General features: G+C 46.9%; 1 protein-coding gene across 4 annotated transcripts in view; it reads left to right on the plus strand.

Moving 5' to 3' along the window:
• Positions 1-1,521: 1,521 nt before the first annotated feature.
• Positions 1,522-25,001, plus strand: part of OSBPL10 (oxysterol binding protein like 10) — a 313,330-nt gene continuing 289,850 nt past the window's right edge. For all 4 annotated transcript variants that reach the window (XM_040479982.1, XM_040479984.1, XM_040479985.1 and 1 more), the window contains exon 1: positions 1,522-2,126. In XM_040479982.1, coding sequence (XP_040335916.1) covers positions 1,846-2,126 — 281 coding nt within the window. In that variant the 5' untranslated portion in view covers positions 1,522-1,845. The remainder of the gene's footprint in view (positions 2,127-25,001) is intronic.

A 25,001-nucleotide genomic window follows, 5' to 3' on the forward strand; every position in this document is an offset into this window, starting at 1 on the left:
TTTTCCCCCCCCCCCCCCCTCCCGGCGGGGGCCGGCGGCCCCCCCGGGGGGGGGTGGTCTTTTCTTTATTATTTTTTTTAAGTTTACTTCTTTATTTTGAGAAAGAAAGAGCACGAGTGCGGGAGGGGCAGAGAGAGGGAGAGAGAATCCTAAGCAGGCTCCGTGTTGTCAGCACAGAGCCCAACATGGGGACATGGGGATTGATGCCACCAACCATGAGATCACGACCTGAGCAGAAATCAAGAGTTGGATTCTTTCTTCCTTCCTTCCTTCCTTCCTTCCTTCCTTCCTTCCTTCCTTCCTTCCTCTCTCTCTTTCTTTCTTCCTTCTTTCTCTGTATAGGCACCTGGAATTGTAATTTATTCAGGGCACAACTACTTCTCATCAGCCTCAGAAGCTTCTCCATGAAGATTTCTAGAGGTAAACCACCTTTCTGGAAGGATATGAAGCTAGAGAGGGGGCAGGTTTGGGGAACTGCCCCCATGAGAGCTGACTCTATTTCACTCAGTAATTTTTTTTAACTATTGAATTATTTATCTGTTTTATGGGTTTGTAGATCCTTTGAACCGGGATTGCCTATCAATCACCCTTTGTTTTTGTTGTGTGTGTGTGCGCGCGCGCGCGCGCGCGCGGTGCCTGAGCTCCTCAGAGCCATTTTTCTAGGTAATTTTAGAAACTTCCAGATTGCATTGGATATTTATACTCACAGAAATTATTAGTACGGTGGAGAAAGTGCGACTCCTCTACTTTTGCAAAACAGCAACGATTTTAGATTTAGAGACCAAGTTGCAGCTCAGTGTATCTTAGGGTGGGGGTGCAGGGAAGAAGTTACAGCGACCACAGAGAATACATACTTCACTGTGATTGTAAATATCGGTTGATTTCCCTCTGGGAAATCAAATCGCTAGTTTTGACTTGCCAGATTTATGTGTCCATCAGTGTGCGGATTAGGGTGAGGCAAGTGAAGCGCCCGGGGCACTCAATGTAAGGAGGCACTTGGAGGAACCTTAGAGTTTTTTTGCCCCACTCCAGTTCTTTCCCTGGTGTCCATGATGCATTTACCGTAACTCTGCAGCGTGAAAATACCCCGGGCAAGCTTACCTTGGGGACAGAATCACCTGTCCCCTACCAGGCATGCAGGAGAGCCTGGAAGACGTTCCTGCCCTATTAACTTCGCTCTGCCTGTAAGGCTCATTCCCAGGTTGCTGCGTGCGTGTGTCTGGCCCGGGCTCGGCGAGGAAGGCAGAGAGAGGGACTGCGCGCTGGTGCCCGCGTTAGGCCGGGCGGGTCAATATCCGGGTGGATCGGGTGGGTGGGGCCGCCCCCCGCCCCTCCCTCCAGGTCCCGAGGTGGGTTGGGGGTGGGGAGGAACGCGCGGAGATTCCCTTTCGCCCCTTCGGATCCGAGAGGGGGCGGCAGAAGGAACGCGAGGGTGACAGGGCGTACCCACCCTGCGGCTCGGCGCCCGGCAGCGCCCCCGGCCCCGAGCGGCCGCCAGGACCCGAAAGAAGAGGAAGAGGAACCACAGGAGGGCTCGCCGAACCGGCCACCCGCTCCGAACTTGCCGAGGAAACTAGTACGGAGGGAGGGGCCGGGGCCAGGGCCGCGGCAGGAGGAGGGGCGGCCGCAGCTGCATCCAGCCCCGTTGGCTTCCTTCCCAGCTCTCCTTCGCCTCCTCCTCTTCCTCCTGTATGAGTCAGGCATTTCCCGGGGATTTGGAGCAGCCACGCGCGGCCCGGGCGCCCGGAGCTATAGCAGCAGCAGCTGCCGCCGCCGCCGCGCCGGGAGCCCCAGCGCCGCGGCCGCCACCGCGGCGGGCACTCGCGTTCCGGGCGCGCACGGACCATGGAGAGGGCGGCCCAAGGCGCAGACGGCGGCGGGGGCAGCAACAGCAGCAGCCGCAGCAGCAGCCGCGCCACCTCGGCTGGCTCCTCGCCGTCCTGCTCCCTGGCCGGCCGGGGGGTCTCCAGCCGGTCGGCGGTAGCCGGGCTCGGCGGCGGGGGCAGCCGCAGCAGCCCGGGCTCGGTGGCCGCCAGTCCGTCGGGAGGAGGCGGCCGCAGGAGGGAGCCGGCGCTCGAAGGCGTGCTCAGCAAATACACCAACCTCCTCCAGGGCTGGCAGAACAGGTAACGCGCCCGCCGCCAGCGCCACCGCGCGCCCCTCCCTTCGCGCCGCTCAGCTGTGTGTGTGTGTGTGTGTGTGTGTGTGTGTGTGTGTGTGTGTGCGTGTGCGCGCGCGCGCGCCACTGTGCCACCGGCCGATCGGGTGCTGCCTCTCCGAGTGCCCTTCCTGCGTCCCAGCTCCTTTCCAGGTGGGGTGCCCGGGATGGGGCAGGCCGTGACCCCACCCCAGGACCGCACCGCAGTGGCGGAGAGGGAGGCGAGAGACCCGGTTTTCTTCGGCCCTGGCACCTGCAGGGACTGGAGTAGCAAAAGAGGGGCGCACTGGTCCCAGGGCCCTGCCTGCTAGCGGTTTCCCGCACTCCTGAAGAATGGCTGAGGAAGAGAGGCAGAGGGGGCGTGCTGTATGCCTGCAGGAAAAAGCGTTAATACCCCTGGTCCCATCACAACAATTCTCTCCGTAACATAGTTCGTTTAAAACTTTAGTGTTTAAAACCACCACCATCACCAAACACCTACCACTTATTCTCGGTGCCTTCCGGAGTGCGCGCTACCTCCTGCCCAGTGGGTGGTTTGAGACCTCCAATCTCTGCAACAGATGCTTAGTTATTTCTTTCCTTCTTTTTTTTTTTTTTGAGCACCCTCTCCCCTTTGGAAATGGATGGTTTGTTTTGTAAGCTATTGTTATTAACCCCCGCCCATTTAGGTGCCTTTTGAAGTTCCCTTCTCACTCTGCCCTCACTGTTGGGAAACCCAGTCTGGCCACGTGGGAGGATGGGGGGGTTAAGGGAAGGGCCCCCAGCTCACTTGTGTTGATGATGGTATGTGGGGCACAATGCAGAGGATAGTGAGGGGGACTTGGAAGGAGCAGATGTGGTGCTGCTGTTTACTTTTTTTTTTTTTTTACTTTGTTTTTCAAAAACAAGCCAGAGGGAGATAGACGTTGTGGATGAGATCTTTTGTCCTGCCGTCTGTGGCCCTTGGATCTTAGGTCTTGGGATTTTTCAGGATGCTTGTGAAGTTTGAATCCCACCCTGGGAACTCTTGCTTCTCTCTGCTGGTTAGACTGGATTACTTGGTCCTCTTTGCCTGCACATGGGATGGAAAATGTTCAGGTGGCTTCCAGCTGAAACTTTGACCGGGCAGTTATTCACATGAAACTCAACAGGGAGGAAGACCACTTCCTAAATATGGAAACTGACTTGTTTCTATCAGAGAACTTTCTGAGTCACCTGGGTTTCCTGGGAGATCTGCTACTCTGTCAGTGGAAGTTGTGCTTTTAACTTTTGAGTCCTCTTATTTCTCAAAATAGCCCTGGTGTCTGCTCTTGCCTCTTTTCCCCTTCAGGTTTTGAAAGCTGCAAAGGAATAGGTAGTGTGTGTAGGATGAGAGAGGAGATGATTCAATCCGATTTCAGTTCTTGGTAATTGTGCCTTGTTGGTGACAGCATCTGGTTTGTGTGTTGGGCAGTCCCTTTTAATGCTCTGCCCCCCCCCCAACCCCCAAGTAGCTTATGAGGCCAACAGAGATTTTACCCTGGATTACAGTCATTTCACTGGGGATGGTACTTTACCTGCAATGCATATTAAAGGATTTGTTCTTTCCGGCGGATTTAGTAGGAATTGGAGTAACTCATGCTTTTGTATGATCTTAAATCCACTGGGGTATGTAGGTTTTGCCAGATTGAGAAGAGGCAAAATTAATAATAAATATAGTAATAATAATAATATTTACATGATTGCAGGCTTCATAGGTGAAATGTACTGTGTAATGGGTGAGACCTCATCTTTGCTGAGTTTGTTTAGTGTGGTCTATGCCGTCAGTGTTTATTCTTAGCATAGTAGACTGTGAGTTTACCACTGACTCCAAAAGCATTATCTCTTTCTAGTGGTTCATGTCTCCGTGTTCAGGTCTGTGTTCCCCACATCCGTGTTCTCTCAGCTGTTGCCAAAGGTCCATTAGTGGTCTGGAGAGGATTTGTGGAGACTCAGTGGTTGCACATTTCTCCCTTGTCAAGGGGAGGTCTGGAACAGTAAGAAGGGAGAGAGGAGAAAGAGAGAAACTTTGACACTATATTCATGTGTTCATGAATGTATTTACTCGGAGACTATTTTATTGAGGAACTACTATGTGCCAGGCACTTTTCTAAGAGCTGGAGCTATTTCAGTGTGCAAAACGCACAGGCATCTGCACATGAAGTAGGGGAGGAGACTCAGAATTAAAAAGTACAAGTCCCTAGCTCCCTGGCCCAGGGGAATGCCTTGGTACAAACAGTGGGCAGCTTGATTCAAGTTACCTTCACTTTTAGATCTATCTCATGGCATGTTCTTCTGCAGTACTTTTTTCTTTCTTTTATTATTTTTTTTTAATGTTTATTTGCTTTTGAGAGAGAGAGAGAGACAGAGACAGAGACAGAGACAGAGCATGAGCAGGGGAGGGAGACACAGAATCCAAAGCAGGCTCCAGGCTCTGAGCTGTCAGCACACAGCCCGATGCTGGGCTTGAACCCACAAACTGTGAGATCAGGACCTGAGCCGAAGTCAGCCGCCACCCAGGCACCCCTATTCACATTTTAATCTCAAGCCCTGTGTTTTCGCTAGTCTTTTGGTTTTCGCACAGAGTGAACCAGGGAGAGAGTTGAAGCCCAAAAGCTTGGTGAGGCAGGCTGGTGCCAGGCCGCACGGTGCCTTGTAGTCCAGGGGAAGAATTTAAGGCTGCGTTCTGGTTGTCCAGAAGGATTTTAGGCCGAGAGGTGACACGGTCTGATTCGTGCTTTAAAAAGTTCACTCCGGGTACTCTTTGGAGAGGAGAATTTCACAGGGTCCTATCGGTAAACAGGCCAGCTGGGAGCTCCTCACGGTGGTCTAGGCCAGAGATGCTGGGGGCTTGCACTTGGGGGACAAGGAAAGTGGAAAGAAGGTACAGATTCGGAGTGGGGAGGATAGAAGCTGCCCATGGGTTGGATGAGGTGAGAGAAAGAGGGGCCAAGGAGGACGCTTGTGTTTATAGCTCTGAGAGCCTGGGATGTTGAGGTGGAGGCGTCTTTTATGGAGATGAGGGTCACAGGGGACCCTCATGCTTGTGGGGAGGATGGGGGGCAGCCAGGAGTTACCTTTGGGGAACTCGTTTTTAGTTTGTAAGAAATTGGCCGTATGAACTCTTCCTTTGCCGGCACGAAGGCTAATTTTAGTCTCCAACCCAGATGGAACTATTTTGGGTTTGCTGGGAATATCAAATGTTTGAGAACATAATTTCTTTTTCTTTGTTTTTTAATGTTTACTTATTTGTTTTTGAGAGAGAGAGAGAGAATGCAGGTGGTGGAGGGCAGAGAGAGGGGGGGAGAGAGAATCCCGAGCAGGCTCTGCCCTATGAGTGCAGAGCCTGATGTGGGGCTCGAACCTACGGACCGTGAGATCATGACCAAGAGTCAGATGCTTCGCCAACTGAGCCACCCGGGCGCCCCGGGAAAATAATTTCTAATTGGGTCTAGGAAGTGGTATTTCAACATTTGAGGGTCTTGATCGTCATTTACTTTTCGTTATCAAGAGAAAAGAAGACGTTGCAAATATGAAACCGGCCTCCAATTTGTGTGTGTGTGTGTGTGTGTGTGTGTGTGTGTGTGTGTGTGTGTGAGTGTGATGGGTGCGGTTGTGAGAACTCAGTAAAATATTAAAGGTTAAGTCTTGAGCAGGATAAGGAAGGTAAGTATCAGGCAAAGAAAACCCCAGGTGAGCAGTGGACGTTTTATTTGGAACGTAAGGGGAGTGTGGACTCTGGGCCGAACCCGGACATCAACGTTTAGCACACGTGTCACCTTGGGCCGGTTTCTTAATTACTCTCGGCTTCCGTTTTCTCATCTGTTAAAGAGAGAAAAGATGTTACCCTTCTCATCCGTTCAGTGTGAAAATTAATTGAGGAGACTGGTCTATAAGCAGCTGAGAAAGGTGCAGAACAAGATCTGGAGAAGTGGTAGCTATTATTGGATCTTCAATTTGCCCGTCTTAAATGGACCCTTTCTGGTTCATAAAGTTCTTGGTTTATTTTCTGAATCCTGTGGTTACCCTGGGGCTCCCATTAACATAATTATGCCAGAGTTCTTTGGAGAGGATATGTTTTGAAAGGATCCTTTTAAAACTTGGAACCCAGCAAATATTTGCATCTCTACAGCAAGTGACTTGCTCTCCTCCTCCAGCCTCGAGTCCCTATCTCCCTCCCCTGCTTTATTTTTCTCCATCGCCACCACCCTCTGACACACTCAATATTTTACTCTTGTCCCCCTGCACAAGATGTCAACTCCCTGAGGACAGAGAATAGTTTCGTCTGCCATGTTCACTGCTGTATCTCCAGTGTCTAGGACGGGGTCTGGGATATCATAAGGGGTCAGTAGATATGATTGAGTAAATAAGAGAGAGAATGAAAGAGGAATGAAAGCAGGATTAACTTGTATTTACATAGCTACTATTATTGTTATTTCTTGGTTCTCTACCTGTTTATAGCCTTGTCCTCGAGTTGATATGTGTGTCATTTGCCCCGCCCTCTGCGACCATCAGTCTTCGTCTTCAGGGTCAGGGAGTCTGACTTACCTTGTGAAATGTCCACCTTGACTTAGGGCCCACGGCTGCCCAGCTAATGTGGGCCTTCAGTGGCCAGGTATCCAGGACCTGCTTTCGACTTGATCTGCATGAATGCCCTGCTTTGAGAATGCAGTTTTTAGGCTCTGGCCCTGATTTCCCAGGGCTCGGGGGCTGCTTGACTCATTTAAAAAAGTCCTGGGGGCGCCTGGGTGGCGCAGTCGGTTAAGCGTCCGACTTCAGCCAGGTCACGATCTCGCGGTCTGTGAGTTCGAGCCCCGCGTCGGGCTCTGGGCTGATGGCTCAGAGCCTGGAGCCTGTTTCCGATTCTGTGTCTCCCTCTCTCTCTGACCCTCCCCCGTTCATGCTCTGTCTCTCTCTGTCCCAAAAATAAATAAACGTTGAGGGGCGCCTGGGTGGCGCAGTCGGTTAAGCGTCCGACTTCAGCTCAGGTCACGATCTCGCGAGATCTCGCGTGATCTCGCGTGAGTTCGAGCCCCGCGTCAGGCTCTGGGCTGATGGCTCAGAGCCTGGAGCCTGTTTCCGATTCTGTGTCTCCCTCTCTCTCTGCCCCTCCCCCATTCATGCTCTGTCTCTCCCTGTCCCAAAAATAAATAAACGTTGAAAAAAAAAATTTAAAAAAGTCAAGGAGGGAGCATGTATTAACTTTTAAAACCGTACTGAATTAAAATGAATGCTTTTTGAGTACTCCACAAATTTTAGAGGCAGTTGGTGATTACCAGGGTTAAAAAATCACGGCTCTGGGTTTTATGTTCTTGCCCACATGTAACTTAGAAAGTATTCCCACACCTTGCTGGCTGGTTTGCCAGAGTGTGAGTTTGCACACTCAGATCCTTTGGGGACACTGGATTTCTTCGTGGACGGCAACAATAAAGAGGTGGTTGCCCAGGTTACAAAATAGCATCTAATGTGATTTATTCACGTATGGTTCAGAATATTTATGGAGCACCTGCCTGTGTTAACCACTCCCTGTAGGATGTGCTCTCCTCCTCTCTCTTTAAAATGTGTGTGTATTTGAGGAGATTTACGCCAAATGGTTACCATGGTTTTCCTTGGCTGGTGGGGTCGTGGGGGATATTATTTGTTCTTCTCTTTTTTCCTTTATTTATTTATTTTCTCCCGAGGTCAGCTTGCGTCCATTTTGCAGTTTGAAAAAGTTATATTGAGGGGGGAAAAAAGCTTTTCCCATAATCTCGGAATAACTAGTTTTGGGGGGTAAACTTGAAGTGTAACGTACGTTCAGAAAAGTGCGTAACTCACACGCGTCATAGTTCAACGCATTTTCATAAGCGGACCGTATCCAGATCAAGAAACAGCGGCCAGTCCCCTCCCGCCGTCCCTCACGGTCGCCCGCTGTTGATGTCCAGCACCTTACATGAGGTAGGCCTCTTCTTGAATTTCCTATCGAACAGCGTGATGTATTGTTCCAGGCTTCTTCTCTTAACATCACGTTCCTGAGCCCCCTCTGTGGTGCTGGGTCTAATCGTTGTCTGTGTGCACTGCTGTATTCCATCGTATGAATATACTGAATACGTGGACGCTTCTCATAAACTTTTGAGTTTTTCCCAGTTTGGGGCCCTTACGAAAGCACTGCCGTGAGTTCTGTGGAACATACATACGCATTTCTGTGCGTGTATACCTAGGAGTGAAATACTGGGTTACGCAACAGTATTTCCAACTGTCCAGCTCATGAAGAGAGTTTTGTCCTAGTGGTTGGATCTGTTAATATTCCCGCCAGGAGCGCTTCAGGGTTCTGGGTGCCCCACAGCCTCATCTATACTCGATGTTGTCTGTTTGCATTTTAGCCAACCCGATGGGTGGCATCTGATTGTGGTTTGGATTTGCCTTTCCTTGATGACTAATGAAGGTTAGCATCTTTTTGTGTGCCTGTTGGCCATCTGGATTTCACGTTTTGTCAGGTGTTACTTAAGTCCTTCGCTGTTTGTATCGTGGGACATCTGCTTTTTCATATTAACTTGTGAAAGAGAGTTCTTTATAGATTCTGGATAGGAGTTCGCCGATGGGTTATGTGCACGCGGATACGGGCACTGCAAACAGAGAAAGCAGGCATTGTCACTCGTGGTTTGCCACGTCATCTCTTGGTATGCACAAATTTTAAATTTTAGCATAGTCACATATAAAAAATTTTCCCCTTTTATGATGAGTTCTTTTTGAGTGCTATTTAGGAAATCTTTGCTTACCCCATGGTAATAAGGATATTCTCTGATGTTTTCTTTCAAGAAAAGAAAAACTTGGGGGCACCTGGGTGGCTCAGTGGGTTAAGCGTCTGACTTCGGCTCAGGTCATGATCTGACCTGACCCAGAGTTTGTGGGTTCAAGCCCCGCATCAGGCTCTGTGCTGACAGCTCAGAGCCTGGAGCCTGCTTCAGATTCTGTATCTCCTTCTCTCTGTCCCTCTCTCCTCTCTCTCTCAAAAGTAGATAAGCATTAAAAAAAATGAAAAAAAAAGGGGGCGCCTGGGTGGCTCAGTTAGTTAAGCGTCCGACTTCAGCTCAGGTCGTGATCTCACAGTTTGTGAGTTTGAGCCCCGCGTTGGGCTCTGTGCCGATAACTCTCTCCCTTCCCTTCCCCTGCTCATGCTCTGCCTCTCTCTGCCTCTCAAAAATAAATAAATGTTAAAAAAAATTAAAAAAAAAAAGAGAAGAAAAACGTTTATTAATTCGATTACTTCTTAAAAGTTTGAAGTGATATCGGAGGAGTGTAGATATCTGGCAGAAACAATACTGCATTTTAGGCTCCCGGTCTGTGTTAGTTTTGTTAGAACAAATGACAGTAAACTTGGTAGTTCCCAACAACAGACATTTATGTTCTCATGGTTCTAGAGGCTAGAGTCTGAAATAGGTTTCCCTGGGCCCAAATCAAGGTCTTGGCAGGCCCAGGCTTTCACCAGACGCTCCAAGGGAAAGTTAATTTCTTGCTTCCTCCAGCTTCTGGTGGTTGTTGGCGTTCCTTGGCTGGTACCTGCCTCAGCCCAATTTTTGCCTCCGTCTTCCCATTGCATCTCCTCTGTATCAAGTCTCCCTCTGTACCCGTCTTAGAAGGACCCCTAGGGATTGCATTTAGGGCCCACCGAGACATTCCGGGACAATCTCCCCATTTAAAAACCCTTAAATTAGTCATATCTGCTGCCTGCCCTGTAAGGTGACATTCCCGGGTTCCAGGAATTAGGACTCGGACCTGGGGGGGGGGGGGGTAGGGGTATGGCACTCGCAGCCTCCATACAGTCATTATTCTAAAGTGGTTCTTAATCCGCTGGCTCCCTTCCCCTCCACCTTTCCCACCTTCACTGGTTGCCATGGGGACAGCCATCTCTGTCCTGAAAGGGTTGCTGTCCTGACTGAAAGTGGGCTGGTTAGGCAGGGTTGCTGGACTCATTCATCTCTGTCTACTAGACAGACCCCTTGGGCAAATGCAAGGTGGTGGGCCTTATTGTGAGGGAAATTCTTTCTAGAGCCAGTGAGTAAACTTAATTTGCTTTCATGGGCAAATCAGACTTTCTTTGGGGTTTCTTTAAATACCCTTGAGCAATCAGTTTGGAAGTATACGTGTAATAATTCATGTTTTCTGTTTTGTCATCTGAATGACGGACTCATTAGCCTGAGGACTTTTTTTTTTTTAAAGGTATAATTAAATACAATAAAGCGCACAGGTCTCAGGCGTTCTGTTTGCTGAATTTTGGCAATTGTTTACTCCATGTAGCCACTCCTTTAAAAAGTACAGAACGTTCTCGGATTCCCCCGGTTCTACCCCTCCCCCCACCCCAGATTTCCTTGTTCTTGCCAGTCAGTTCCCCGTCCCCTGCATTCTGTTTCTGATTTCTATCACCATGAATTAGTTTCGTCTGTTCTTGGGTTTTCGTATAGGTGGACCCATATAGGAGATCCTTTCTGGAGTCTGGTTTATTTCAGTCAGCCTCATGTTCTGAGATTCTGGGTGTTGCTGCATCTATCCGTAGATTATAATTTTGTTGTTGTTGTTGTGTAATATTACATCCTGTGGATATGCCACGGTTTATCCATTCACTTGTAGGTGGACATTTGGGTTTCCAGTTTTTTTTAGCTGTTATCAATAAAGCTGTTATTTGTGTATAAGTTTTTTACTTTTTATTATTTTTATCATTTAAAGGGTTTTTAAAAAATGTTTATTTTTGAGAGAGAAAGAGAGAGAGAGCGCGCGAGCAAGTGGGGGAGGGGCAGAGAGACAGGGGGACAGAGGATCCAAATTCAAAGCGGGCTCCGTGCCGTCAGCATCAAGCCCGATGCAGGGTTCGAACTGATGAACGTTGAGATCATGACCTAAGCCCAAGGCGGACGCTTAACCGACTGAGTCACCGAGGCGTCCCTGTGTATAAGATTTTGCGTGGACACATGCTTTTATCTCTTTTGGGTACATGCTTGGGGATCGGGATCTCAGGGTCGTAGGATACGCGCATGTAGAAACTCCCTAAGGGTTTTCCAGAGTGGCTGAGCGATTTCCCCATCAGCACTATGTACCTGAGTGGACTGCCCCCAATGCCAGCCAGTTTCGGAGGGAGGCAGTGTGCAGGTGCACAGGCTGGTGACATGGTCAGACTTCCCTGCCTTTCCGGCTTGGCCTCTTTTTAGCTGCATGACCTTGGCAGGTCACTTGACTGTTTGGGCCCTGTTTTCCTCATCTGTGAAATGATATTAACCTTGGAGTATTGCTGTGAGGCTGCTACAGACAGCAGGCCCGGCACAGCGGGTGGCACACAGTAGGGGCCTCAGCAGAAATGTGTCTACTTGGGAGTCTTCTATTTAAAAAAAAAAAATTAATGTTTATTTTTGAGAGAGAGAGAGAGAGAGGTGGGGGGGGGGGGCAGTATGAGCAGGGGAGGGGCAGAGAGAGAGGGAGACACAGGATCGGAAGCAGGCTCCAGGCTCTGAGCTGCCAGCAGAGAGCCCGATGTGGGGCACGAACCCATGAACTGCGAGATCATGACCCCAGCTGAAATCAGACGCCTGAAGTCGGATGCCTAACCTACTGGGCCACCCAGGCGCCCCGGAAGTCCTATGTTTTAGACCAGTGGGTAACTTTGTGGAACCGAGGGGCCAAGTTAGTGGTCATTTTAGACCCAACCTTAGCAAATAGGCAGGTGTTTCTTAACCCTTCCTCCTGCATGAGGACCTAGGTGACAAGTTACTTGATTTGCAAAGTGGCTAACTGTCTCCATTTGCTGCTTTTAGCCTGTGGTTCCTCAAGAGTCTGCTCGAGTTGGACCGTTGTTTAAAAACTCTGGGAAAGAGAAGAGATACGGCTTTTGTGTCCCGAAAGGAGGCTTGAAACGATTGTGCCGGAAATGTGGGAGGCTTTTTGTAGCTCTGCCTGGCTCCTGTCTGATGTGATTTGGGGCCAGGCCAAGACAGAATTAAAGAGAAAACCATCCAGAATGTGATTTTTGATAACCCAGGCTGGATCGAATATGGTCACAGCCCAGAAGGAAAGTGCTTTATTTGTGTCTCGTGCAGTGACATCAATAATTACGATAAAATTAGGAAACATTATACAGTCTTGTTGCAAGCCTGTTCTTTGAAGGTCAGAGGAGGCATTTGAGCCTTGAATAACTTTTTCACGTTTTGCTGTCGTTTTTAGAGGGCTATTTCTGTTGTATGTGGTTTGGTCCCTTCCTATAAATGTGTTTTTATTAACGTTTATTTATTTATTTTGAGAGAGAGAGAGAGAGAGAGAGAGAGAGAGAGAGCAAACACAAGAGGGGGAGGGGGGCAGAGAAAGAATCCCAAGCAGGCTCCACGTTGCCAGTGCAGAGCTCACCGCGGGGCTCAAACTCACCAACTGTGAGTTCGTGACCAGAGCCGAAAACGGTTAACCCGCCGAGCCACCCAGGCGCTCCTTTTCCTATGAATGTTTTGATGAAAATGTAACCAGTTGAAAGGCAACCAATATCAGTTTTTAACACCTCTTTTCCAGGATGTGTTCGGCATTCATCTGCAAAGTCAGGTCAGTGACCTCCCAGCGGAGGTGGGCGGGTGAGAGGGGACCCCGCCTAGGAAGCAGTCGAACCCACATTCTCCCACAGGCGGGTGGGCCCCAGGGGTCGGCCTGGGCTACTTGTTCAGGGGAGTTGAGTGGGTTTGCTGATGGATACAGACGGCCCTCAACTGGCCTCCAGGGGTCCCTCCGTCAGAGGCATGGCGAGCCACTAACAACACAACCAAAGCCCTGCGACAGTTTTCCCGGGCCTTTTGGTTGTTACATAGTATCTGGACAGAATTGGGAAACTTTCCAAGTCCCGAGTGAGCCGGCAGCCTCAGCCCCCCGACGCGCTCCTCTTTGCTGGTGGGGTATTCACACCCCACGTGTTTGTTGAGCGCCTCTTGTGCCTATGCCAAATGCAATGCCACGCGGGATGCCGAGGACACAGGAGCAACGCACACAGGCCATGTCTTGAGGAGCTGACAGCCTAAAACAAGGTTGAGCCAACTTTTTCTGTAGAGGGGCCAGGTAGTTAATATTTTGGGCATCCTGGCCTATCTCGAGTCTCCATGGCAACCCTGCAGCCCTCCCAGGGTAAACAAGTGGGTACCCCTGTGCTCCAACAAAACTTTGTTTGTGAAAACAGGCGGAGGGCCGGAGTTAGCCTGTGGGATGTAGTTTGATCATCCCGGCTCTAAGATGACATCTAGACCCCTCCGTCTAGTAGTAGAGGCAGTCTAGAGTGGTGGCTGAGTACAGGTTTGTGGTCCAGCGCCCTGGGCTCGAATCCTGCCTCGGGTGTTTCCTCCCAGCGTAACTTCGGGCAAGCTGGTTAACCTCTCTGGGCCTCTGTTTCTTTATCTGTAAAACGGGGGTGATACAGAGTCTTCGTCATAGGGTTGTTGGGATTGGCTGCGAAGCTGTGTGTGCAGGGCTCAGGACAGGGACCGGCACTCACTAGAAGTGGCTGCTGTTTCGATACGGGACGGTGAGCGCTCCCATAAGGGAAGCACCTGGGAGTGAGAGCACGGGCTCTACCTGGGGGTGGAGGGAGGAGGGGCAGGTGAGCAAGACCTGGCATGTTGAGGAGCGATCCATCATGCAGACAGGAGGCGGGGTGAGGGGGAAGGCTTCCCTGGAAGGAGGCTTTGTGAGTACAAAGGTTTAGAACCGTGAAAGGGGGAGATGGGTTTGTTGGGCTGCAGTGCAGGTTGTATGTGGGGTGTGGCCAGAGGCCCGGCATTAAGGGCTACCGCAGGAGGAACCTCTTAAGCTGCTGAGACCCATCATCCGCTCTCAGTGTTACCAGACAGGGAAGGAATAAGTTTGTGAGTCCGGGAATCATCAGACTTTACATATATTATCCAGTTTAGTCCTTAAAGTGAGGTGGGGGTATTGCAGATCTGTCCATTCTTTGCTTCTTCTATAGTCACGGAACCCCAGTTTGTAGCTGGATACGTAGTTGTCCTAGATAAAACTGTAGTTTGCACCCCTCCTCTCCCTCACAGCTAGGGATGGCTGTGTGATTCTGTTCTAGACATGAGCAGAGTTATCACAAAGGTTTCCTAGAACCTTCTTTGTACCCTTCCTTCTTTTTCCTTTGTTCTTGGAATACAGACATATGGCCGCAACTGGAATGCAGACGTGGTGGCTGGAATCCTGCAGCCATCTTAAGGCTTGAGGTGGCTGAAGTGAAGGCCATCCAGACTGGAGAGACTTATTAGCCTCTGAGGATTTTGTTGCTCAGAGCCACCTCACAAATCTTGGGCTGCCAACCTCTGGAATTTTCCACGATAGGGAGAATATGCGGGTAGAATCTCCATTTTCCAGGTGGAGAAACCGAGGCATAGAACGTAAGTGGCACAGTTGGTAAGTTGTGGAGCCACAGCGTGTCTGACACCAAAGGGTGTTTTCTTTCTATCACACTCTGGAAAGAGCTTGGCGATCTTCTACCCCCTCATTTCACAGATGAGATCACGGAGGGCTTTGCCTCAGGGTAGACCTGTACCAGCTCATTTCCCTGCAAGATAGTCATTATTCTGTTTTATCCCTCACTCTTTCTCTCTCCTGCTGCGGCCTTCCCAAAGAAGGGGCCCCGGGTTTTAATTAGTGGTTTTGCGTCCCTCTCAGGGGCAGAATCTCTTTGTGTGAGTAGTTGATGTCTGGTGGTCTTTTCCCTGGTCACAAAGCATCACTATTTCAGGGCTGTGTTTAGAGCCTTCAGAATCCTCCTTAGTAATGACTTTCCTTTCTTGTACCGTCCCTTCTTCATCTGGGCTTTTTAGGGCTGGCTGAGGGGGCTCCTTGGCCCTTTGACTCTGTGTGAGAACTGGCAGATGAGATCTTGGTTTCCACAGAGGCCTCGCAATTCATTAAGCTCAGAGTGGTCACATGTTTTTGAACACACTTTGCTTTTCAGATTCTTGTGTATCTGAGTTCCACCCTATTACTAATACCTTTTTTTGGGGGGGGGGGGGGACAGAGAGAGACAGAGCATGAACAGGGGAGGGGCAGAGAGAGAGGGAGACACAGAATCGGAAACAGGCTCCAGGCTCTGAGCCATCAGCCCAGAGCCTGACGCGGCGCTCGAACTCACGGACCGCGAGATCGTGACCTGGCTGAAGTCGGACGCTTAACCGACTGCGCCACCCAGGCGCCCCACTGATACCTTAAAAATGGGCCTCCCGACCCCTTGGCTAACCGCATAGCACAGAACTTTCCTATGTGCGTATTCCGGCTGACCGACTTAGTGGCTCGGTCCCTAACACGTTGAACGGGGCAGAATCCACTTTGTGCTCGTAAGCACTGTTGAGAGAGCACTGAAACGCGTTTCTTATATAGCAGCTCACGTTTATGTTGCTCTTTGGACTAGCAAAATTTTTATGAGCCTGGCTGGTATGAGTCTCTTTCTTTTTTATGAGAAGTCTGCAGTTGCCACGTTGGCCTAAAGTGCGTTTTAACGCTCTTGGAGGTGTTAAACTATTAACTAAATTAACGAATTAACTAAAATTCAGAGTTTCCTGTGACGTTTTTTTGGTCAGAGGTCAGTTTTCATGATTCCTTCAGAGTCAGCTGAGACTCAGGAACAGAGGGTTAAGTCGTAGCCCACACCCCCCCGTGTTTTCTCACATTGAATAAGAAGATAGGCCATTTTTATGGGGTAGGCCTAAAGGTACTTCAGAAAATCTTTGCATTAAAGAAAGAGGACCACACTTGTGTCTGTGAAATCAACTTTGAGTCTGGATGAAGAAGTGTTTTTGAACCAAAGCGAAGAGTGACCTCGCTTGGACGAGGCCAGGGCGCAGTTATTCGTGTCGTGGAATTGTCTGAATTTCTGTTTATGTAAAGCCTCGCTTCCTTTTCCTTTCCAGCATTGTCGTACTTATTGGTATTTTTAGTGTTTTTCGTTTTGTTTATTTCCTTCTTCATTTTTGCTTTGTGTGTGTGTGTGTGTGTGTGTGTGTGTGTTTAGTTTGAAACTTTAAATTGCTTTCATTATATACAAAATGGAGATTTTTAAACAACTTAATGTAACTTGTGATCTGATATTTTATTTTCCTACAGATATGATTATGACACTTGGAAAATTTCTATCAGGTCTGTAGAGAATAGTAGCGTATCCATGTAAATTACTTGACTTTAGTCTTTGTGCACTGAAGTTTTTAGGGGCAGAGGGACCTTATGTTGATAACTTACTCTCAAGTGGCTCCAGAAACATGTATACAGATATACACATATATGTATCTACCACAGGGGTATAATGTTGTGGTAAAACGTTGATAGTTCTTTAGTAATAAAAAAATTTTTTAACATTTACTCATTTTTGAGAGAGAGAGAAAGACAGAACATGAGCAGGGGAGGGGCAGAGAGAGAGAGGGAGACACAGAATCCAAAGCAGGTTCCAGGCTCTGAGCTGTCAGCACAGAGCCCAATGCAGGGCTCGAACTCATGCACCATGAGATCATGACCTGAGCCTCAGTCGGACGCTCAACCGACTGAACCCCCTGGGTGCCCCGGGTAGTTCTTTAGTAATAAATCTTTGTATTATTCTTGTAATTTTTGTGGAAATTTGAAAATAGATTAAAAAGTTAACAAAAACTCATTTGGTGTGTTAAAAAAAAGGCTGTGAGGCATGAAGTATATACTTCCTGGCTGAATGTAGCATATATCTAATAATTAACATAGCTAACGAGTCCAGTCTGTCTTAATGCTAGTCTTCTGAAGTGGCCATCGGGGCATCCGTTCCGTAAGGCTAATTCCCGACCAGTTTGGAAGATGTGTGACGTAGTGTGAAAATGATTCTTAGACTATTAACTATGATGACGTTGATTGAATTTGTTAGTGTCTGTGAGCAGGTGTCGATTAAACTAGGTAACGCCGGCATATTTGCAGCTTATGAAAACGCCCTAAACCAAAGGTGTGGGAGATTTGGGTTTTGATCCCTGTTTAGTTGTTTTATCTTATCTGAACGTCAGCCAGTTTTGTCATCTGTAAACGCGATGAGGTGGGAAACATGTTGCTTGTTCCTTGTCACTCCAACACAGGGAAATTAGAATGAACTATCATTTATGTGGATTTTTAAAAAAACTTTTTTCAACGTTTATTTATTTTTGAGACAGAGAGAGACAGAGCATGAATGGGGGAGGGTCAGAGAGAGGGAGACACAGAATTGGAAACAGGCTCCAGGCTCTGAGCTGTCAGCACAGAGCCCGACACGGGGCTCGAACTCGCGGACCTCGAGATCGTGACCTGAGCCGAAATCGGACGCTCAACCGACTGAGCCATCCAGGCGCCCCTATATGGATTTTTAAGCCTACAACTCTCTCATGTAATTCTGGTATCGAGAATTGTAGTGACACTTGTTTTAAAATTGCTTGTAGAACATTTGTTGAATAGAGAGGATGAAGCGAATGTGGCTTGGGAAATTTTATGTGGCGTCAGGCCAGTACTAGGGGCAGCCTCTGTGTACCTGGGTGGCCCTACAGGTGAAGACTGTAAGACTGAAAATGATCTCTCTTTTTATTTTATTTTAATTTTTATTAAAAACAATTGTTTTAAACGTTTATTCAGTTTTGAGGGAGAGGCAGAGTGTGAGCGGGGGAGGGGCAGAGAGGGAGGGAGACACAGAATCCGAAGCAGGCTCCAGGGTCCGAGCCGTGGGCATGGAGCCCGACGCGGGGCTCGAACTCACGGACCGCGAGATGGCGACCTGAGCCGAGGTCAGACGCTTTATTGACTGAGCCACCCAGGTGCCCCTTGCTCTCTTTTTTAAAAAAACAAGGCCCCATTTGTCACTTCTCGGTGCTTTTCTAGATCAGATGTGTGCTGTGCATGGAGCCCCAGCAGTGTGAGCTTTCACACTGACCAGGCGGGGTGGTAGCACATGGAATGTCCTTCCTGGGAGGTGCTACAGATGGGCTACTCAGAAAGGACCAGATGTTCCTCTCTTGTCATAGAGTCACGGGGGTGGCGAGAACTCATAAACCGGATCCCGATAACATTTTCATTGCAGCCTCTCTGAATTTTGCAGTAAGAGAAAGTCAAGAGCAAAGTAAGGAGAAGCCTGGCTGTCAGGGGGTTGGGAAGGCCATCCGGTTTGCCACGTGGATGGGGTTTTATTCCCACTCCGTCCCACTCCTGTCCACAGTCATTGCCTGCTAGGACGGTACGCCGAGGACAGCGGGGGAGCCTCGCCTTCATCAGTGAGCAGAGATGGAAGGCTCCGGCACTGAGTAATCTTAGTCCCCCCCATGCCTTTGTTTCTTCATTTGTGAAATTTGGCTAATGAGAAAACTTACCTTGTAGGGTCGCCATGGGGATTAAGTGAAATGAGTCAATATTTGTAAAGGGCGAGGGCCAGTGTGTGGCACATATTAATAAGCACTATGCGAATTTTTGAAAATGTTCATTTATTATTTTTGAGAGAGAGACAGTGTGAGCAGGGGAGAGGCAGAGAGAGAGGGAGACACAGAATCCAAAGCAGGCTCTGGGCCTCCCAGCTGTCAGCACAGAGCCCCACGCGGGGCTAGAACTCAAGAACTGCGAGATCGTGACCTGAGCGGAAGCCGGACGCTTAACTGACTGAGCCACCCAGGCGCCCCAACACTGTGTAGGTTTTAAAAAATAATACAAAAATAGGGCCGCCTGGGTGGCTCGGTTGAGCGACTTCGGCTCAGGTCACAATCTCGCAGTCTGTGAGTTCGAGCCCCGCATCGGGCTCTGTGCCGACAGCTCAGAGCCTGGAGTCCGCTTTGGATTCTGTGTTTCCCTCTCTCTGACCCTACCCTGTTCATGCTCTGTCTCTCTCTGTCTCAGAAATAAATAAACATCAAAAAAAAAAAATTAAAGAAATAAAACAAAAATGGAGCAGCATGAGCAATCCACACTCCTACCCAGAGCTGGGAAGTGTTTTCTTGCCCTGGGTCCGGATGGGCAGGGTTCGTTTGATTTGTCTTAAATCATCTCACAGGGCATGGTGTATATGCCACAGAAGCACAGCTTAACTCTTTTTTTTTTTTTTAAGTTTATTTATTTTTGAGAGAGACAGCGCAAGAGCAGGGGAGGAGCGGAGAGAGAAGAGAAGGGGGAGTTGCAAGCAGGCTCTCTCCTATTTCATAGGTTGCCTTTCACTTTGTAAACACAACTTTTAAAATTTGATGTAGTCCCATTAGTCTATTTTTGCTTTTGTTTCCTGCTTCTGGTGTATCATCTAAGGAATTATTGCCAAGACCTGTATCAGGAAGTTTTCTTTTGTGTTTTCTTCTAGGAGTGTTAAAGTTTTAGGTCTTAAATTTCTTTTTCTTTCTTTCTTTCTTTTCTTTCTCTCTTTCTTTCTCTCTCTCCCTCTCTCCCTTCCATCTTTCATTCCTCCCTCTCCCCTTCCCTCCCCTCCCTCTCCCCCTCCCCCTCCCCCTCCCCCTCCCCCTTCTCCATGCCTGTTTTGGGGCTCAAACTCACAACCCTTAGATCAAGAGTCGTATGCTGTTCTGACTGGGCCAACCAAGCGCCCCTAGGTCTTACATTTAAATATTTAATCCATTTTGAGTCCCATTTTTGTTTTTGTTTTTTTAATTAATGTTTTTTATTTATTTTTGAGACAGAGAGAGACAGAGTGTGGGGGGGGGGCGGGGAAGGCGAGATAGAAGGAGACACAGAATCCGAAGCAGGCTCCAGGCTCCGAGCTGATAGCACAGAGCCCGATGCGGGGCTCGAACCCATGAACCGTGAGATCATGACCTGAGCTGAAGTCGATGCTTAACCGACTGAGCCACCCAGGCGCCCCTTGAGTCCATTTTTGTACACGGTGTAAATTAAGGGCCTGCTTTACCTCTTTGGCATGTGGACATCCAGTTTTCCCAACACCGTTTGTCCTTCTCCTGTTAAGTATTTTTGCTATTCTTGCCAAAGATCATGGGCTCTCTGTTCTGTTTCATTGGTCTACTTGTCTGTCTTTATGCCGGCACGGTAGCGTTTTGATTACTGTAGCTTTGTGATATGTGTTGAATTCAGGACGTGTGAGTCCTTCAAGTTTGGTCTTCTTTTCACAATTGTTTTGGCTACTTAGGTTCCTTGGAATTCCATATGAATTTGGGATGAGTTTTTATATTTCTTTTTTTTTTTAATTTTAAAAATGTTTATTTTTGGCAGGGGAGGGACAGAGAGAGAGGGAGACACAGAATCCGAAGCAGGATCCAGTCTCTGAGCTGTCGGCACAGAGCCTGATGTGGGGCTTGAACTCACGGACTGCAAGGTCATGACCTGAGCCAGTGTTGGACGGTGAACTGAGCCACCCAGGCGCCCCAAGAATTTTTCTGTTTCTTTAAAAAAAATGTCACTGGGAATTTGATAGGGATTGCACTGAATCTATAGATCGCTTTGGGAAGTATGGACATCCTAACAGTATTAAGTCTTCAGCTCGAAAGACACACGGAATGGCTTCCCATTTCTTTGTGTCTTCCTTAATTTCTTTCAGAAATTGTAGTTTTTAGTGTACAAGTCTTTCACTTCTTTGGTTAGGTTTCTTTCTTTTTTTAAAATGTTTATTTTGATAGAGTGCAAGAGTGAGCAGGGGAGGGGCAGAGAGAGAGAAAGAGAGAGAGAATCTCAAGGGCAGAGCCCAATGTGGGGCTGGAATTCACAAACCATGACCTGAACTGAAATCAGGAGTTGGATGGTCAAATGACTAAGCCACCCAGGTGCCCCTGGTTAGGTTTATTTCTTTTTTTACATTTATTTATTTTTGAGAAACAGAGTGAGACAAAGCGCGAGTGGGGGAGGGGCAGAGAGAGAAGGAAACAGAATCTGAAGCAGGCTCCAGGCTCTGAGCTGTCAGCACAGAGCCCCACACGGGGCTCGAACTCACAGACCGTGAGATCATGACCTGAGCCGAAGTCGGATGCTCAACCGACTGAGCCACCCAGGTGCCCCAGGTTAGGTTTATTTCTAAGTATTGTGTTCTTTTTGATGCTATCGTAAATGGGATTGTTTTCTTTTTTAAAACATTATTATTGGGGCACCTAGGTGCCTCAATCGGTTAAGCGTCTGATTTTGGCTCAGGTTATATTCTCACGGCTTCTGAGTTCAAGTTCCACAACGGGCTCGTTGTTATCAGTGCAGAGCCCATTTTGGGCCCTCTGTCCAGAGCCCCCTCTCTCTCTGTACCCTGCCCCCTCATAGCCCTCTTTCTTTCTGTCTCTCAAAAATAAATAAATATTTAAAAAATTTATTTAAGTATAGATGATATACAGTGTTATATTACTTTCAGGTGCACAGCATAGTGATTCAACAATTTTATACATTATGCTGTGCTCACCACAGTAAGTGCAATTAACCATCTGTCCCCACACAACGTCATTACAGTATTGCTGACTGTATTCCTTATGCTGTACTTTTCATCTCCATGACTTACTTATTGGGAATTTGACCCTCTTAATCTCCACCATTTATTTCACCTTATCCCCCTGACCCCTGTCCCTCTGGCAACCACCAGTTTGTTCTCTGTATATAGGAGTCTCTTTTTTTGTTTGTTCATTTGTTTCATTTTTTTTAGATTCCACATGTAAATGAAGTCATATGGTATTTGTCTCTGACTTATTTCAGTTACCATAATACCCTCTAGGAGCATCCATATTATTGCAAATGGGAAGATCTCCTTCTTTCTTTTATGGTCGAGTAATATTCCTCTGTGAGTGAGTGTGTGTGTGTGTGTGTGTGTGTGTGTGTGCTATACCTGCTTTATCCATCCATCAGTGGACACTTGGGTTGTTTCTATATCTTGGCTATTATAAATAATGCTGCAGTCAGCGTAGGGGTTCACGTATCTTTTCAAATTCGTGTTTTTGGTTTTTTGGTAAATATCCAACAGTGGAATTATTGGATTGTATAGCATTTTCTAATTTTTTGAGAAACCTCCATACTATTTTCCACAGCAGTTGTACCAGTTTCCATTCCCATCAACAGTGAGCAAGGGATTCCTTTTTTCCACATCCTTGCCAACACTTGTTATTTCTTGTCTTTTTAATACTAGCCATTACGACTGGTCTGAGGTGATATCTCATTGTGGTTTTGATTTGCATTTCCCTAATGATGAGTGATGTTGAGCATCCTTTCATGTATCTGTTGGCCATCTGTATGTCTTCTTTGAAAAAATGGCTGGGGGCGCCTGGGTGGCTCAGTTGGGTAAGTGTCTGACTTCAGCTCAGGTCATGATTTCATGGTTTGTGAGTTTGAACCCTGTATCAAGTTCTGCACTGACCGTGTGAACCCTCCCTGTCTCTCTCCCTCTCTACCTGCTTCTCATGTGCACACTCTGTCTCTCTCTCTCTCTCTCTCTTTCAAAATAAATAAACTTAAAAAAAAAAAAAAAGAAAAAATATCTGTTCAGGTCCTCTGTCCATTTTTTAATTGGAGTATTTGGGTGTTTTTTTTTTGGTGTTATTATATAAGTTCTTTATGTATTTTGGATATTAATCCCTTACTAGATATATCATTTGCAAATATCTTCTCCTATTTACCAGGTTGCTTTCTTTGTTTTGTTGATGGTGCCCTTTGCTGTATAAAAATGTTTATTTTAGTTTATCCTGATAGTTTGGTTTTGCTTTTGTTTTCCTTACCTGAGGAGATGTATTTATTAAATATATTGCTAAGACTGATGTCCAAGAGAATACTGCTTATGTTTTGGAATTGTCTTCTTGATTTGCTTTTGGGATTGTTCATTTCTAGCGTATAGAGGCAAAAATGATTTTTACGTGTTGATTTTGCATCCTGTAACTTTGCTAAATTTGTATATTCTAACAGGTTTTTTTTTTTTTTTTTGTGGACTATTTAGGGGTTTCTATACATATGGCCGTGTCATTTACAAACAGATAATTATACTTCTCCTTTTCCAGTTTGGGTGCCTTTTCTTTCTTTTTTCTAGTGTGATTGCTCTGCGTAGGACTTCTCATGCTCTGCGGAATAAAAGGGGCAGGAGTGGGCATCCTTGCCTTGTTCCTGATCTTAAAAGGAAAGGTTTCAGTCTTTCACCCCTAAATGGGAAGTTAGCTGTGGACTTGTCAGAAATGACCTTTGTTATGTTGCAGGAGTTTTCTTCTATTTCTAGTTTGTTGAATGTTTTTGTTATAAAGGGCTCTGCTGCTCGTTTTTGTAAATACGGCGTTATTGAAACATGCCTCATGCGCATTTGCTTCCATGATGTCTATGTCTGTTTTCACTCTACCTACGGTGACAAAGTTGAGTGGCTGAGACACAGATTTGTAGCCAGCAGGGATGGAAGTGTTTACCATGTGGTCTTATACCGATGCTGCTTTCCACAATTACTGTGATAGATTACACTGATTGGTTTTTGAATTTTGAAACAGCCTTGCTCCCCTGGGATAAACCTTACTTTGGTTATGGTATATTCTGTTTTTTGTTTTTTTTTTTTGTTTTTTTTTTATGTTGCTGGATTCAATCTGCTAATATTTTGTTAAGGATTTTTGCATCTATGTTGATGAAACCTATTGGCTTGCAGTTTTCTTTTAAAAGTTTATTTATTTGAGAGAGAGTGTATGCACACCATGAGCAGGGGAAGGGTAGAGAGAAAGGGAGAGAGAGAATCCCAAGCCGGCTCCATGCTGCCAGTGCAGAGCCTGACATAGGGCTCCATGCCACAAATCTTGAGATCATCACCTGAGCCGAAATCAAGAGTTGGATGCTTCACCAACTGAGCCACCCATGTGCCTTGCTTATACTCTCCTTATATTGTTTGTCTAGTTTTGGTATCGGGGTAGTGCTGGCCTTAAAATGCGTTGGGCAGGGTCCCTCCTGTTACTATTTTTTGGAAGAAATTGTGCAGAGTGGGTGTTATTTCTTTAAATATTTGGTAGAAATCACCAGGGAAACCATCTGGCCTGGAGATTTCTTTTTGGAAAGGTTTTTAACTACAAAGTCAACTTCTTTAATACTTGCAAAGCTATTCAGCCTCTCTGTTTCATCTTGGGTGTGTTTTGATAGTTCATACTTTTTGAGGAATCGGCCCATTTCTTATAAATCGTCGAATTTATGGTAGAGTTCCCTGAAGTATTCCCTTATTACCCTTTCAAGATATTTGAGGCTTCTAGTGATATTCCCTCATTCTTTTTTCTGATATTGGTAATTTGTGTCTTCTTTCTTTTTGTCCTTTTAGTCTTACTAGATAAGAGGTTTATCAATTTATTGATCTTGATCTTATTAAGAACCAGCTTTTTTTGTTTCATTGATGGTCTTGATTATTTTTGTTTTCAAGGTAATCAATTTCTGCTCTAATATTTTTTATTCCTCTGCTTTTTATGTTCAGTTTCTTCCTTTCTTCCTTTTTTGTTACTACCGAAGCTTAAATTGTCATTTCTTCTTTTCTAATGTAAACATTTAATGCTATAAATTTCCCTCTGAGCACTGCTTTAGTTGCCCTCGTGAATTTTGATATGTTATTTTTTCATTTTGGTTCAGTTCAAAAGATTTTCTGACTTCCATTGATTCTTTGTCTTTGGGTCATGAACTATTTGAGAGGTATGTTAATTTCTGAGCATTTGGAGATTTTCCTGTTATCTTTCAGTTACTCATTTCTCTTGTGGTCAGAGAACGTGTTTCTTATTGTTTCCTTTCTTTTCATTTTGTCATGTCTTATGACCTATGTTCCAGGTATACTTGAGAGGAATGTGTGTTCTGTTGTCTTTGGAGAACTGTTCTCGAAATGTCTATTAGACCCAGTTTGTTGATGTTCAGTTCTTCTGTGTTCAGACTGATTTTTTTAAATTTTATTTTATAATTTTGGAGCTGTGGTCTAGAAAGAAAGCAT

Source organism: Herpailurus yagouaroundi, unplaced genomic scaffold (assembly GCF_014898765.1).
Source record: "Herpailurus yagouaroundi ecotype Mexico unplaced genomic scaffold, PumYag 159, whole genome shotgun sequence".
NCBI lineage: Eukaryota > Metazoa > Chordata > Mammalia > Carnivora > Felidae > Herpailurus > Herpailurus yagouaroundi.